Source organism: Hemicordylus capensis, chromosome 2, assembly GCF_027244095.1.
Source record: "Hemicordylus capensis ecotype Gifberg chromosome 2, rHemCap1.1.pri, whole genome shotgun sequence".
In the NCBI taxonomy this organism is placed as follows: domain Eukaryota; kingdom Metazoa; phylum Chordata; class Lepidosauria; order Squamata; family Cordylidae; genus Hemicordylus; species Hemicordylus capensis.
Window position 1 is genome coordinate 398,298,319 of NC_069658.1, and position 16,360 is coordinate 398,314,678.

The 16,360-nt window shown below is 42.6% G+C and overlaps 1 protein-coding gene across 4 annotated transcripts in view; it reads left to right on the forward strand.

Moving 5' to 3' along the window:
- The window catches only part of CSNK1D (casein kinase 1 delta), a 37,699-nt gene extending 25,752 nt beyond the window's left edge, over window positions 1-11,947 (forward strand). For 2 of the 4 annotated variants that reach the window (XM_053304145.1, XM_053304148.1), the window contains one exon: window positions 3,289-3,521. In XM_053304145.1, coding sequence (XP_053160120.1) covers window positions 3,289-3,384 — 96 coding nt within the window. In that variant the 3' untranslated portion in view covers window positions 3,385-3,521. Of the gene's footprint in view, window positions 1-3,288; window positions 3,522-5,929; window positions 5,998-9,814 lie in introns of those variants that run through there. The other 2 variants (XM_053304147.1, XM_053304146.1) reach the window with 2 other exon arrangements.
- Window positions 11,948-16,360: the final 4,413 nt, after the last annotated feature.

A 16,360-nucleotide genomic window follows, 5' to 3' on the forward strand; every position in this document is an offset into this window, starting at 1 on the left:
AAAATGCTCTGTGAGATTGTTTTCTAGCAAAAGTGAGTAAAAACTTTACTTTTTGTTGATGCCATGTGAAAACGTCACATATTAAAGTTTTGCTTATGACCAGTAGTCATGATGAAGTGATGTAATCCAAAGCATCTATATCAAAGGTGCATGTTACCCATTAGAGTCCCATAAAGTGGTCTCTGATGCAAAAAATCAACACTGACAGCAGTCAATAATGTAGAAGAATGTGGATATTTGTGGCTTCAGCTCCACTGAAACATGCATTCTGTCACCAGTGCAAGTGTTTGTAATAATGTGCCAAAGGTGGTGATGTTGATATAATTGTATGTTGTTGTACCTGAGAGGAGAAAGTAAAGCATTTAGACCTTTAAATGGCACGGATAAAGTTTTCTGCCAGTCCATATCCTGTACTTCAGAGTTATTATTTATCATGTTAACTTTATAAATCCACTCTTTTGCCATTATCTTGCTTCCCTTAAGATCCATAGCTTGCTTTGTGTTTAGATTAATTGGTAGCTTTTGAGTAATTCTCTGAACTTTGTGATCATAACCGGGATATGAAGTAACATCCACAGTAGGAAATGAGGAAGAGTCCTATAAAAGCCTCTTTAAAACTTGTTCACTTGGCCCTAAACCAAAGACCCTCAGCTTGCATGCTGGATGGAGCAAGTAAAGATGTTGCTATCTCAGGTTTGCATGAGTGTGTCCTGTGGGTGTATATATAGAGGCTTACTAATTTTTAAGACCGTGAGCCTCTTGAGGTTTTGAGACTCTCTCTTTTATCCTTCCACCTGTAAAGCCAAGCTTCTGCAGACCTTGAAGGAAGAGGAAAGAAGTGCATATTTTACCCACTTAAATTACCTGAAATAAAGCACTTTTGGACTCTGAATGTAATTACTTGCTTTCCTTTACATCAGGGCCACTGAAGTTCAGCAAGCTATGCTATGCTGAATATCTGCCAATCTTCTCATGTTGGTCACTGGATATGGAAGGCACTAAATGTCCAACCAGTTTTTTTCTAAACTAATGTGTCTTTCCTGAATTCTCCTGTTATATGATAAAAGGTTACACTGCATGCTTGGGAGGAACAGAAAGCAAACCATAGTTTAATCTAGTTACTACTTCCAAAATTGCTACCTTAAAATCTTGACATAGAATATGAAGATTTTCTTAGCTGCATTTAGTATGTAAAATGCAAATGATTATCTGTATAAAGTACAACTGGGCAAGGGAGACTTTTTGCATGATCCATACTTGTGTTAAGAGATTGGTTACCTGTGTCAAAGATTTTAGCCCTCTACATGGAAAAAACTCTGTCCCAAGGAGCAGTATTCCTCATATGCACAAAAGCTCAAGACTTTCATAACACAATTCTGTATTTTTCCTGATGAAAACAACCTTAGTAATGTCATAACCTGGACATATACACTCGCAGTAATCTAGGAGTATCTAATGGTGCTAACAGCTTATGAATTTAGCATATGTAAGTATTCTATCTTTATAATTGGTTGGTTGCAAGCCCTCTTACATTGGTTGACAGTCATATTGTAAACCAACTGCATTAATATAATTCAGACTGACAGGACTGCATTTTAAGTTCACTGTGCTTGGCTTTGGGTTTCAGTGGGACAGCCTCTTTCCAAAAGGTATTTCTGATAGCTGGCCAAATAAGGCTAAATGTTTATTAATTTATCTTCTGAAATAAATGGAACATCAAATGGAAACTAGCTAAGGTGGAGAAATACAGCTAGCGAAAATAAAAGTTCATAAATTCTGAACTGGTAGCCCTTCTAAGAGGCTACATGCCTTTCAAGCTCCTCTGCTCTTCCTTGGACTCCAGCCCTCTGTCCATTCATGTGAGAAGCAGTTGTTCCCCATGGTAGGGGTGTGCACGGACCATTTGGCATGGTTCAGTTCGGATTCGGATTGAACCGAGCCAAAGCGAACTGGTCAAACCAGTTCTGCACCTCCCTACCCCATGGACTCTCTGTCACGGTGAGTCTGTCATTGTTGAAATCAAACCAGAAAGGATCCACTCCCTATGTCTTCAAACTTGGTAGGCAGTGATCCAGGATATGCACCGAAGTTCCTTGGTAGATTTATTCTATCTGCTACAAAATGGTCTACATTTTAGTATATGAGCCCCATCACAGTTACCCAGTTCTTTTTAACTAGTAGAGCATGTTTCACAGGAAAATTTCTAACAGCCTTTTGTTTAACAGCTACTTCACATCGCTATTTAATTTGAAATGATTATGCATTTTATTATGTGGTGCACATTGTTCTACATATATGATAAAAAATGCCCCTTTCATAGTACACAGATGAGAATTTTTGTCAGGCACATTCATTTCTGTTCTTCAAACTTATTGCATAAGGGAATAATGATGAAAAATCTGAAATTGGCACGTGGGGCAGGCGGGTTGGCGGGATTGGTCAGCCATGTTGCTTTTAAAAGCTATTTTGTAGCAGTAAAATACAGAGCATCAAGGTAAGCTGAAGGGAATGTTTAGGCAGTTGCACTTGGGAGTAACTAGCCAAGTCTTTGAAACTGATCACTTTCCTAGGATGAGTGGCAATTGCCCCACGCTAACTACCAAGTAGCAAATGGCACCAACTCAGATTTCCTTTGCCATTATAATGCTGATCTGCACTGACCCCACCAGGAGAACAGCATAGTGCTAGAGTGGCTATGCTCATGCCTGATCTGCCCTCAGAGGTACTGTGGCAACTACCACAATGTAGTGCTGTGCCTGGTAACCACGGAGTGGGGAAAATGAGCATTGAGGCCAGCAAGTGGAGCAGAGATTGGATAACTCACACACCCCTAAAAATATGGGTTGGCCAGACCTTAGGAAAACTGAGTTCTACAAATGTATGGTTTTTGCATGTACTAACACTGCAAGATTAAATGTCTCACTGCCTTACTCCCTTTGTAGGGCAACTTTGACTCAAAGAGTGCTAAGGGAAAAACCTTTGCTACTATTGTAAGTGCTGTCCTCAATCTGGAAGTTGTTGTTTTGATGGGAAGTCATGGCTTTTGGTGTGGACAAAAGACAGCCTGCTTGCTGTATTGCCAGCATCTCAGTGAGGGATTCTTAGCATATATTTTGTATTAATGTCATTGTAACCCAACCAAGTGGCCTCTTCTAGAGGACTTCCAACTTAATTCAGTTGTGTAGATTGTTACTCTGGCACCCCAGGTAATATTTGTTCTATCAGCATTAGATCCTAGTAATGACATCTTATGGTCAACATTAACTATTTCCTTGGTGACCACTCTAGCAGGTACACCAGGGGATGGGGTGTGAGTGGAGCCTGCGGGGAGCTGAGAACTTGAAGTTGCTACAAAGAAAGAAGTGCAGAAGGAAGAGCAAATGATATACAAGCAGAAGATGATGATGATGAAGAAAGAAGAGTTTATAAAGAGCAGTGAAGTGGATTAAAAGGGACATTTTGCTTCTGACGTGTTGAATACTACTGTGCAGTAATTAATAAAACTGCTTAACTTGTAGGTCCTTCTACATTGGCCAGAGTCTTGCTTTGGCCGCTGCTGAAATTTCCTTCCAGTACAAATAGATGACTGTGGATCAAGTGAAACCAACTTACATTTATGTATTAGCCATGTCAGGGATCAGAGGGAATGCCACCAGAGACTAGTGCTGTGGTTCATGTAGAGTTTGTGTAGTCAAGGAGTCATCATATAGAAGGGGATTAGAGCATTCTGTAGTGGTATCGAGGGCAAACCAAAAACTGCAGTCAGCTGCCTTCCATCCTCTGGGATTGTACTTGGGGGCATAGTGTTGTTGGTCAAAGGCAAGCACAGGGACAAAGTCTGGCCAAAGTGCACTATTGGGAATGGAGCCGGTTGTGTCAAGGGATCAAACAGAGTGAACCCACAAGGTAGGTCTAGAAGTACAAGAAATGGGGATGCCTTTGGGTGGTTGCCATCCTGACTTAAAACTCTCCGTAACATTTGGTAGTCTCCAGTTGCCCAAAGACAAGGTAGTAGGTTAGACTTGAGTTATGTGATTAAGGCCCCATTCTCACTATAGTGATTAACCTCTTAACTTTAATCACAACCTTGTTGTGAGCGCAGTGTGCTCCCACATGGTCTTCCCTGCTCCGCAGACCACTCTGAGGCTGGGACTTGTTACCCAGCCTCCAAGCATCCCACGGTGTACTGCAGGATTCCCCCCAAAGACAGGTGCTCTAGGCACCCTAGATGTGCAAGCAGCTCACACTGACACATGGCCCAGCACTAAAAGGACATTTTTGCCCTTAACCTCGGCTACAAGCTGAGGTTTGGCACCACCGGGATAAAGCATTTGGCAACTTGCAGTTCTGACTCATAGTCTCAATACTGCTCTGTCTTAAATACTTCAACCAACTTTTATTGGCTGTTCAGTACTCATGGTACTATATTATTTAGGGCTGAACCTGTTTACTTATGTAAGTTCCCTTTATCTTGTACGTTCTTATAAAAATTTGAGCCAAACTTAAAGGAGGCACCATTTAATTTCCTAGATTTGTTATGATCTTCCTTGATAATTACATACAGGGTTTTTTCAAGTACATATTTCAGAAGTTCTTTTCTGTTCCTTAGGATTTCTTAATAGAATAGGTGTGTGGAGTCTTGTTGGCAGGAACCAGTAAGAAAACCAAGCCAGTTTATTTCCATATCCACCTTATTGTCATTGGTATAGTACTGTGGCTTTTGTAAGCTACTTGGTGTTCAGACTTAGTTATCTCTGCAGGCTAGGAAATGCTGGTCTGTTCTTTCTTGGGAAAGGAACTAGAATACCTTCCCAGCACTTGGAAGCCAGGCTGGCATTGACTGCTGTGTGGAGGAGGCTTTTCAGGCTTAAGCATTGTCTTTCTTCCTCTGATGTAGCAATAAAGAAGTGATTGACTAGTTGACGCTGTAGGAGAGGAGAACAGTTGGTTTTGCTGAGCTAAGCTTTCCCTCTTGCTAGTAGGAAAACGCATTAATAAGTTTGCACATCTGTGTTGTCTGCTGCTACATACATAAATGGAAAGAGCATTGAGAATCAGTGGGTGAAGGAATTGACTCCATCAGGGAATGATAATCATGTAGACCCCACCAAACTGGGTGAAAACAGTATATTTAGCATTACACATATATATTCTTCATTAAACTGGTTACATTGGGATTGTGAGATCCTTCTGAGTCTTAAGGGATTCCTCTCCCTCCACCCACCCACCCTTTCTGTGAGTGTGATTTAGGTTAATGCTGCAAGATTATCTAGGGTGTGTGTGTGGGTGTGTGCGCGTGTGCTGTTTTCAGCCATATAGTTAGAGGGCTGGAGATTGAGTTTGTACAGATTTGTTAGTGCTAATAAGATGGGTGTCCGACTGCAGTGCTCCAGCTGTTTTTGGCTTGCAACTCCCATCATCCCTGGCTACTGGCCACTGTGACTGGGGATGATGGGAGTTGTAGGCCAAAAGGAACTGGTGGCCACAGCTGGACACCCCTGTAATACGAGATGTAGGTTATCTTCAGGTTGTAAAGGGGTTAAAATACTCTACAAGGCAGTCACTATGTGACAAAAGGAAAATGTTTTTTTGAATCGGTGGCCAGTGCTGGCAATAAACAGTTCAAGTGACGATGAACCTCTTTTGAATGGAGAGAGATAGGAACCCAAAGCACTTCCAGTGCTGTTGGTTGCCACCAGCTGCTGAAGCAATGATTCTTCATACATGAACCATCAAACACATTCCTTCAAGCCCTGAAGTTGTCAACTTTGTGAGGGTTTTTAATAATGAAGAAATGAAGTCTGTGAGGCATCGGAAATGGACACCATTCCAAATTTCAGTGCAGCTTCTTCCATTAGAATCGTAGCTTGAAATTCTATATTGGCCCGTGGAATTGTTATCAATGGCTGTCTTTTCCCCCCCACCTCAGAATAGCATTCCCTTCGAACACCATGGCAAGTAGCTGCTCGTCTCCTTCTCGTTGGAAAGCAGCACTGGGTGAGTCCCTTCTCGCTAGACACCAACTTGGCGGGTGGCTTTGGATTAACCCGTTGGGACATCAAATTGGGTGGCGCTTTATGCTAAGTCTAGATTCTGTTTCCTTCTGCCTTGCAGATGAAGTAATATTAGGTGTGCTTCAAATTAATAAAAATAACTTTTCCTGAAGGTTCTTGGGACTTCTCCAGAACTGCTCCATTAGAGTGTTCATCAGAGAAACTTGGTGGTGTATATTACTACCAAAGCACAGGGTAACCAACAAGATGGTAATGGAACACTTCGAATGCTTCACGTGGCATTTTTCTTTCACAGAGATTATCTTACTGAAAGACAAGTATATGCATTACTTATCCATGTGTCTATTCTGCTTCCATATCACTCACTGAGCAATCTATGTAGGAAAAATGCCACACCTGAAGTGTGCTTGAAAGTTTTCTTATCACGGGATTGCTACATGTTTGCTATAGGTACTTCCCAGTTAGAAGCTGCACATGGTCAGTTAACAGCAGGCTTGCATATTAGGCCTGTCTGTCAGAAAATCGGGAATTACAGGCTGCCACCACCAGGAGGCATCAAAGCACAGAGCAAGTGCCCTGTGTAGTGTGATGGTTGCCCTTTAACTGGCCCCCCAGCACTGGTGCGGGGGTGGCTGAGTGGCGCAGCGATGTTCGGGAGTGACACTGCGCACCTTGGGAAGCCCACACAGCTGCTGGGAGGATGCGCAGGCTTCTGAGTGAGACTACAACCCCAGAAGCTCACATGTCTTCCCAGAAGCCATGCAGCTTCCCAGTGTGTGCAGCATTCCTCCCTGCCCACCCCACCCTGAACATTGCTGAGCTTCTCCCACGCCAGTGGTGGCCAATTAAAGTAGCGGACCACCAGTTGGGCTACCTGGGGCACTTGCCCCACACTCTGATGCCTCCTGGTGGTGGGGATCGGGAATTCTATGTCAAAATTTCTGATTTTCTGACTTGCACAGGCCTATTGCATATTCTACATAGCCTGTGTTTCCAGAGCAAATTATTCTAGAGTTGATTATCACAGAACACACAGGCATTCCTCTATGGTTGCACATAAAAACACAAGGAATGTTTGTTGCAGAATCTGAACATTAAGTAGCATGCCTCCCAGGACCACAAGGCTACAAACCTATAAATAACTTGTGATTGCTGGATAAGGTAATACAACTATCATCCATGAGTATCCAGTATTGTGAAAAGTTATGCTAGGGTCATCAAAATTGCCTGATGTGACTACCTCTTAACATAAGTAGAGCAGACGATTAATGCAGCCTTTTATTCTCTTCCCTTTCCTACAAGCAGCCAAAGATTAAAAAAACATTTTCAAACTGATAATGAAGCTGGAAATTGTGCCTCTGAACTCTTACGGGAGACTCCTAAACACCTGTAATGATAGACAATGAAAAATGAATGCCTGTGATAGCAGCAGTTGATGTTCTTTTTTCCTTGACAGTGGCTAGGATTTTACCAGAGCTATATGAAGTGTGTGTTTGGCTTGGGGGGGGGGGGCAGTCTGTAGCTTGCTGCCAAGTCTTTTAGTATCTGTTCCTCTGCTTCTTCATTTAGACTGAGAAGTCTTGTTCCTTTGGTTCTGTTAACAGGCACTGTCCCTTCCCTCACCATTGATAAAGCTCTATATTATACTAATCTCTTCTGCTGGTGTAGAAGCCCTTTTATGTCTCTTCTCCCTGCTGCTTTTGTGTTTGTCTGTTTAGACTCCACAGCCCTTTACTTTGTTAATTACATTAGCAAACTGATTATCCACATGGGTCAGATCATCTGGATAATCCAGCTGTTGGTAATTTCAGCTGAATAGGAGAACTTACTTCTGAACCACCTTGTACACAGGGCACACACTGGGCCATGCTGGGCAGATGCTTCCTGATGCTTGTATGAGAACCTCCTAAACCAGGGAGAGCCTGTCTGTGCTCTGGGGACGACTAGGGCAGGAAGCACTGCATGCAGATTGCCAGGCACAGACATTCAGTTAATGTGCTTTCAGCTAGCTTGTCCCATCTGAATTCCACACCCACCCCATTATTTTGGTGAGAAGTAAACTGAAACAGGTGGAGGTGAAGATCTTGAGTACCTGAGGTGGGTACTGATCAAAGCAGTGCATAAATTGCCGCTAGTGGTGTTGGGACACCCGCTTTAAACAATTCCCACTGGAAACCAATGGAAATTTTGAGGAAAGAACTGCCAGATCCAATCTATCAAGGTCCTTGTCTGTGTAATTATTAACATCTTGTTGCATGCCAGAACATTGTCGCTACTGCAGTTTGACTTAAAACCAGAACCCCGTGAACTGTGCATCAAAAGAACTGTCCCAATTCTTTAACAAGGAGAGAAACTGCTCAAGTAAGCTGTTTGACTTCAGTTCAGACACCAGACAAAACTAACTGACATGACATTGGCTATTGGAGTATCTCCTCAATACAGAGTTGCAACTCCATCAGCAAGGATTAAGCTAGGGATGGGTGCTCTAGTGCTCCATTCTCCACCCTCCACTCTCCATATCCCCCCAGGTTGGCAAAAGTGTCACTGAAGCTTTATGGAAACCTGCTTAGCACTATTCCTATGCCCCTAGTATTGCTTAGGGGTGGTACTTCTTATTCTTGTTGCATTGCTTCACAGTCCATTTATTTAAAAATTAAGGAGTGATTTCTCGGCCATGTCTTTTAAGAAAGGAGGCAATGGTAAATTTCAGTCCAGGTCATAGGAAGCAAAGGCAGGGACACCAGTTTGAACTAAGAATCTGGAGGATCTTCACAGAATGTGTAAGGCGGTTTGGTGGTAGATAAGGATTGAAGGATAGCCTTCAGATAAAACTTAATTTTCTAACTAAGTTCAGAGGAGAGCTGGTCTTGTGGTAGCAAGCATGACTTGTCCCCATAGCTAAGCAGGGTCTGCCCTGGTTGCATTTGAGTGGGAGACTTGATGTGTGAGCACTGCAGGATATTCTCCTCAGGGGATGGAGCCGCCATGGGAAGAGCAGAATGTTCCAGGTTCCCTCCCTGGCGGCATCTCCAAGATAGGGCTGAGAGAGATTCCTGCCTGCAGCCCTGGAGAAGCTGCTGCCAGTCTGTGTAGACAATACTGAGCTAGATAGAGCATTGGTCCGACTCAGTATATGGCAGCTTCCTGTGTTCCTAACGCAATTATTCAAACATGGTTGCTACATACCCAAGTCTCCAAAGACCCAGGGTGGTGGTGATTACTAGATCCTAGAGCCCACCCTAATCCTTGTCACTGTCAGCATCTTGGTAGGATTTGATAACCTGAACCTGCCAGATTTGGCACACATTTCTGATAGCGGAGTTCACGGGTCTTGCTTAACACTGGCGTGTGCTGTGGACAGAATATTGTAGAACATATTCAGTGTAGTATTGCTGCTTAAAAGACAACTCTTTTTTAGGTAACCCTTGCATTGATCATCTTGCCTCTTGATTTGGGTTTCATTAATGATTCAAAAGCTCACCTGAGTCATCGGAGCTATTCCTTTTTGCCAGCATGTGCTTTTTCTCTTGATCCTCATACTGTTCCTCCTTGCTCATGAAGTGCCGTTCCTTGCCTTAACGCTAAACAGAAATGCCATTCATTTCATGGGTGCTGCAGGTGGGTGCAACATTGCTTCTGTTAGAAGATAAGATTTCCACATTCTCATTTCATCCGTCTGAACTGGAGGAGTCTGCTTAGTTGTATATTGTTAGAAGGGGCCGAGACGCCTTGAGTGGCTTCCTGATTGCAGTCTCTGTAGGGTGGGCTGATAATGATCCACTGTTCCTTGGCTTCACTAGATTCCTGCTCTGGCGACGACCAGCGTTCTCCAGTCTGCGGTGCATCGGTGAAATCACACGTTGCCATTGAGGGGCAGATAATGCATGGCTGATCTCCTATGTTACCAATGGCTTTTACTAGCAAAACTTCCCCAAACTAGAGCAGAAGAAATATTACAACTCGATCTCTCCTTGCCACTTACTAAAGATACTCCCAGGAACATGGACAGAATCCAGCAGCTGCCACTACAAGAGGCTTTGGCCAGAAACCTGATAACCTTATGTGAACTCTAGCAACAGGGCTGGAAAAGGAAGAGATGGTTTACAGCATTAACCGCCTGTTACTTAATAGCCATTTCAGTTCTCCCTCCACAGGCGGCAGCCTTTACCCCCTTTTTATTGTTCTACTGTAACTATAAATCTTTTACTTGGTTTAAAAAAGTTTTGTATTCATTTTGCTAAGATTATTGGCTTAAATTTCTCTGTAAAGAATTCTGTCTCGCTTTTGTCTGATTTTGAAACCTATGTAGAAATGTGAACAATCCTGAAGTTTAAAACATAACAAGACTTGAAACTTCTTGTAAACTTGAGTCAGGCAGGGAATGTGTAAATGAACAGTCTGCTTTTATTTTACTCTGTTTACTTTTTGTATGGTCCCGTTCTAAAGAGGAGAAGGGGTGCTCTCAAGGTTTGTTTGTTTGTTTTTAGTTTTGCTTTTGGCTGTCTTGTTCTTCCAGATTTTTAAAAAAGCTAGTGTACATGTAGTGTGGAAACATTTTTAAATGTTTGTTTCTGGTACTGTCCAAGAAAGAGCGGAAGATGTTTTGAAGGGAGATAGCCGTACCCACTAGAGGTGATCAGATCACTTCATATAGACTGAGGAACAAAAGTCAAAACCTCTGTGATCATCAATCTGGGAAGGCTTTAATGTTTGAATGTACATTCAATGTGTGCACTGTATAGAGGTGGAGTTAATATGGAGCCTTAGGGACAAGATCCACTGTTCCTGTCTGGGTTTTGGTACCGAGGCCAATACAATCTGAATGCTGCCACTGCAGTGTGAGCAGTGTTTGTAGTTGGTGTGCTTCTCTTGAGTGCGTGGAGAACAGCAAGTGCTTACAGCCTCCTGCATTATGCCAAGGCTCAGAGCTATAAACAAAATGTTCCTGCTGCAGGATGCCAAGATTTGAGAACATTCAAGCCTGTTGAATTCTTTAATATTAAAGTGTGCAAGTCTGGAACAGCTGGCCTTCAGCTGAAGATATACTTATATAATGGCCAAAACACTTATCTTAGCAAGTGAGTGTGCCAGCTATCAATATGGAAGAATCTTTGTTTTCATGAGCAATATATTTTATCCCTCTGTAATCTGGGAGAGTAGAAGGCATGTGAGTCATACCAAATACCACTCAAGGTAATGTCAATCCCATCTTGGGAATGAAGGTGCAATACATAATGTGTTGTTACTACTTTTTAATTAACAAATGTGAGATTCTTGCCTCATAATACAACTCCATAGTTTCCTTTTACTGTTCATTTGCAAGCATTTTTAATTGTTCCAAAGTTCTGTCAGTTTCTTTTAGTTTTGTGGATTATTGGAAATGAACAAGCTTGTTATTTTTCTTTCGCTGCTTTAGATCATTAACCAAGTGCTTATTTGTACGTTCAGGGTCTGATTTGATTCTACAATTTGGGGGAGTGCAATGGGAATGTTTTTAAATGTTGGTCCATGGAGAATTTTGCATAACTGTATCACTCGGTTACTGTAGATGTTGGTTCTTCGGGCATGTGCACTTCCATTTGTACAGTTCTACACTTCCGTGTGCTTTCTTTGTAAATACTTGTGGTCAATGATGTTATGTTAGAGACTTATAAAGGCAGCCTCTTCTCTCTATATATCTGGAACCTTAAATTGCTGTACTATACTTAAAAGGTTGACTGATGCAAATTTCTAGACTTGTACTTGGTTGTGGGCAGTCCTTGCCCTTCCATTATAGTTAAATCCCACCATCACCTACTGAAAATATAGTTAGAATGTCTCTCTAGACCTGTGTACTGGTAACTGGTAACCAATATCTCAGAACACCTCATTTGTATTACCACTGTATTTGTGTACTTTAATAATTGTGTAAATAAATTCATAAGGACTTCTAATATTTTTGTGTGGTCATATTTATGTGTGGAACATTCTTTTCATATAAAATAAGATAGTTATTCAGTAACAGCTGTTAAGTACTTAAGATAAGGCAGTTTGATTTCTGAAAATCATCACAGAGTGTTTAAAAAGTGGTGGGTTTTGTAGTTTGTTTTGTAACTAAAAGCTCTTTTCCTGCACTTCTCTCTTCTGTCCTCATGAGTTTAGTAGCCAAGATAATATTTAGATCAGGTAACTGCTATGAAGACAGCAGCATTCATTCTTTAGGGATAGGGGTGAGGCAGAGTATTCTCAAATAGGCTTGAGCCCGAAATGGCTCCGCCACATTTTGGGGGCGGCGGGGGAGGGTGCACTCACCCCTCCTGCCACATTTTCCCCCGCCGGTCCTCCGTTATTGAAAAGCCCCTCAGTGCAGCAGCGTTCCTCCCTGCCACCCTGTTGCCTTCATCAGCCAGAAGTACTGGGCATGCATGCGCCCGTCTACCGACGGGCAAAATGAGCATATGAGAGTGGATTCATGGTTTGACATTGAAAATCTCATATGCTACCAGATAATCTACACTCAGAACACCTCAGAAACAACAAAACCCTGTACCCCATGGGCTTGTGGGTATGGGGGGTGGTTGGCACCCTATGTGCACTACACCGCCACTCGCTCTGGGCCACCCTGGTGCCCCCCAAGTGCAATTATGGAGCTGCTGAAACCCCCATTATTCCCTATGGGGGAAAATCTTAAAGATGTGTAAACTTCAAAAAAGCCCTTTGCCCAATTCCTTTGAAATATAGGTGGTGGCAGGCACCCATTTGGGCACTACCACCCAACCCACTCTTCTGCCCCCAAAGCCCCCTTTCTGCCCCAAAGAACATTAACAGCACACATCAACAACAGCAGAGCTTTGCAAAGAACCAGGTTTCCAAAGCAAGCATGATATCACGGATGCAGCAGACTGGGGGCCAACAACAGCATCAAGTGTGCCCTGCCCTCCTCCCCCCCCCCAGCATTTTTTGTCTACAAGCAACAGAGACACAGTAACATCTGTGGCACCCAGCCATAAAAGTGGGTTAAATAAGGATGCAAAACGGCATTCTGCCAGTGGAACAATGAGGCTTGCCCCCCGCTCCCGCCTACACAAGTAGAAGAGTGATGACGACAACAATGGCACACAAATTTTTGGTGCATTTTCTTTGACATTTCTGCAGTGGATCAGAGCCTGTGGCATGAGCACAACCTATTGTAGATGCAAGCAATCTTTGAATAAAAATGCTGATGATGCTACAGCTCACAATATGACCCAATCTTCATTGCAAACAAGTCCAGAGAGAGAGAGAACACCTGTCCTTTGCCCACCCATGAGGTCCCTCAAAACATAGGCACAACAACAAACCAAGGCATTTGAATTGCAATATGCTGGACTTGAGATTATATGTGGCGGGGGTGGGGGGAGACAAAACCAATAGTATACCTGTGCATGCGTGCTCTGCGAAAGGGTTAGTGGGTTTAGGGGTAAAATTTTGGCCATCGCCTCAGAATGCTATGTGCTCTTAAGTCTGTGCAAGACAGACATTTGTGAGGGCACCAGCAGCAAGCTCATCCTTGGCTATGGCTGTTGCGGGGGGTAGGTAGATGGGTGCATGCGCTGCTGCTCACAGTCCTTCCATGGGTGGAAAAAAGCAAAGCAAAGTCTCAGACAATAAACATTAAAGAGGCAAATGGAAGCAAGCCACATTACATAACAGAAATGCATAAACAACAACTCATCCTCATCATCACAGCATCATATATATAAAATGGCATTGACATTCATCATTTTCATTTTGGCATCAATTCAAAATGGTCAATGAAAGCAATTCTTTCATATCAGCATGCATCTTCCAAAAGCCCCCCTCCTGCCTCCCCCCCCCCCGCAACCAACCACAGCCTCTGTGGAAGGGTGGCGCTGCTGTTGCTCTCTGCATGGCTGCAGTTGGCGTGGGTGGTGGCGCTGGCTGGAATGCCCAGTCACTCACTCACTCACTCAGTGGTGCCTGCCTATAGGGGCTGCCAGTAGAACAAAGATAGATAATATACAGGCTAGGGATTCAGGGTATTTGTTTATAACCAGAATCAGATACAAAAGGGAACAATGTGTCAATACTAGGAGGACAGATGGATAGAAGATACAATGTCAATAACAAACAGTAGCAGCCAAATACAATGTAACTAGGGATTGTGAGCGTACATATTGATACAATTAGGGAACTACCCTGTTTCCCCGAAAGTAAGACCTACCCCGAAAGTAAGACCTAGCAGTAATTTCTGATGTACCGCTAATTGCCCTAGTGCATTTTTGGGGGGCTAAAATTAATATAAGACACTATCTTATTTTCGGGGAAACACGGTAGGGATTAGGGAACAAGATACAAAATATCTTGGCTAGGCTAGAGCAGCAATGAGCAGAGAAGAAGAAGAAGAAATATACTACTGCTCTATAAAATGGGCACAGAGGACCGATGGATGGATGGATGGGGAGGCAGGCTTCTGTTTTTTTTAAATAATAACAAAAAGTGTGTGTCCACTGCAGAACCTAGGCTGCTGGGCAGAGAATACACATGTGGACAAATGTGTTGGTGGTACTCCATGAAAAAAAGAACCACCCACAATTGTCTCTGAAATAACTTGAAACTGACAAACGTAATTGACACCCATCATTGTTTATTCTTCATTTTACAAAAATCAAACTTTGCTTTAGAGTTTTGATGCAACAGAATATTTCAAATAATAACACAAATGAAAATGGCATGGACAAAAATGATGGGACCCTTAACCTAATATTTTTGTTGTACAACCTTTAGAGGCAATCACTGCAAACAAGCGAGTCCCATAGCTCTCAATGAGACTTCTGCACCTGTCAACAGGTAGTTGGGCCCGCTCTTCCTGAGCAAACTGCTCCAGCTGTGTCAGGTTTGAAGGGTGCCTTCTCCAGACTGCATGTTTCAGTTCTTTCCATAGATGTTTGATAGGATTCAAATCAGGGCTCATAGAAGGCCACTTCAGAATAGTCCAGTGTTTTGTTCTTAGCCATTCTTGGGTGCTTTTAGCTGTGTGCTTTGGGTCATTATCCTGTTGAAGGATCCATGACCTGCGACTGAGACAGAGCTTTCTGACACTGGGCAGTATGTTTCACTCCACAATGTCTTGATAGTCTTGAGATTTCATTGTTCCCTGCACAGACTCAAGGCACCTCGTGCCAAACACAGCAAAGCAGCCCCAAAACATAACCGAGCCTCCTTCGTGTTTCACAGTAGGTATGGTGTTCTTTTCTTGGAAAGCTTCATTTTTTTCATCTGTGGACATAGAGCTGATGTGACTTTGCCAAAAAGCTCCAGTTTTGTTTCATCTGTCCAAAGGGCATTCTCCCAGAAGCATTGTAGCTTGTCAATATGCATTTTAGCGAATTCCAGTCTGGCTTTTTAAAATGTTTTTCTTTCAACAGTGGAGTCCTCCTAGGTCTTCTTCCACTGAGCCCACTGTCACTCAAAAAGCGACGGATGGTGCGATCAGACACTGATGGACCTTGACCTTGGAGTTCAGCTTGTATCTCTTTGGAAGTTGTCCTTGGCTTTTTGTCTACTATTCTCACTATCCTTCTGCCCATTCTGGGGTCGATTTTCCTCTTGCGGCCGCGTCCAGGGAGGTTGGCTACAATTCCATGGACTTTGAACTTCTTGATAATATTTTAACTGTTTGTTTATTTATGTATTTATTTTACATATATCTATACCACCCAAAACTTATGTCTCTGGGCGGTTGTCATGAACTATTGTCACATCAAACTGCTTGGAGATGGTCTTATATCTTTTGCCTTTAACATGCTTGTCTATAATTTTCTTTCTGATCGCTTCAGACAACTCTCTCCTTTGTTTTCTCTGGTCCATGTTCATTGTGGGACACATGATGATACCAAACAGCAGAGTGACTACTTTTCTCCATTTCAAATAGGCATGATTGCATGATTGGAGACATGTGTGATACTAATTAAAGAAAACAGCTAATTTGAAAAATCACTCTAATCCAATTATTTATTATCTTTTCTAGGGGTACCAACAAATGCGTCCAGGCCACTTTAAAATATCTTTGTAGAATACGCAATACTTTATCTCTTTTCACACTTGCTTTGTTTTACTCAGTGACATATCAAAGGCATGCAGGTATACATGGGACAATTACTTTTCATTTAATCGCTTTTCAGGAGGCATAAAACACTTTTTCAATGAGCATTAAGGGTACCAACAAATTTGTCCACATGTGTAGCAATATTAATACTATATATTAGGACATGGGAGGACAGGCTTCTTTAAAAAAAATAGCAAAAAAAAAAATGTTTGGAAGGGTAAAAGAGAGAATTAGAAGCTGATGGTACTCCGCTGTATAT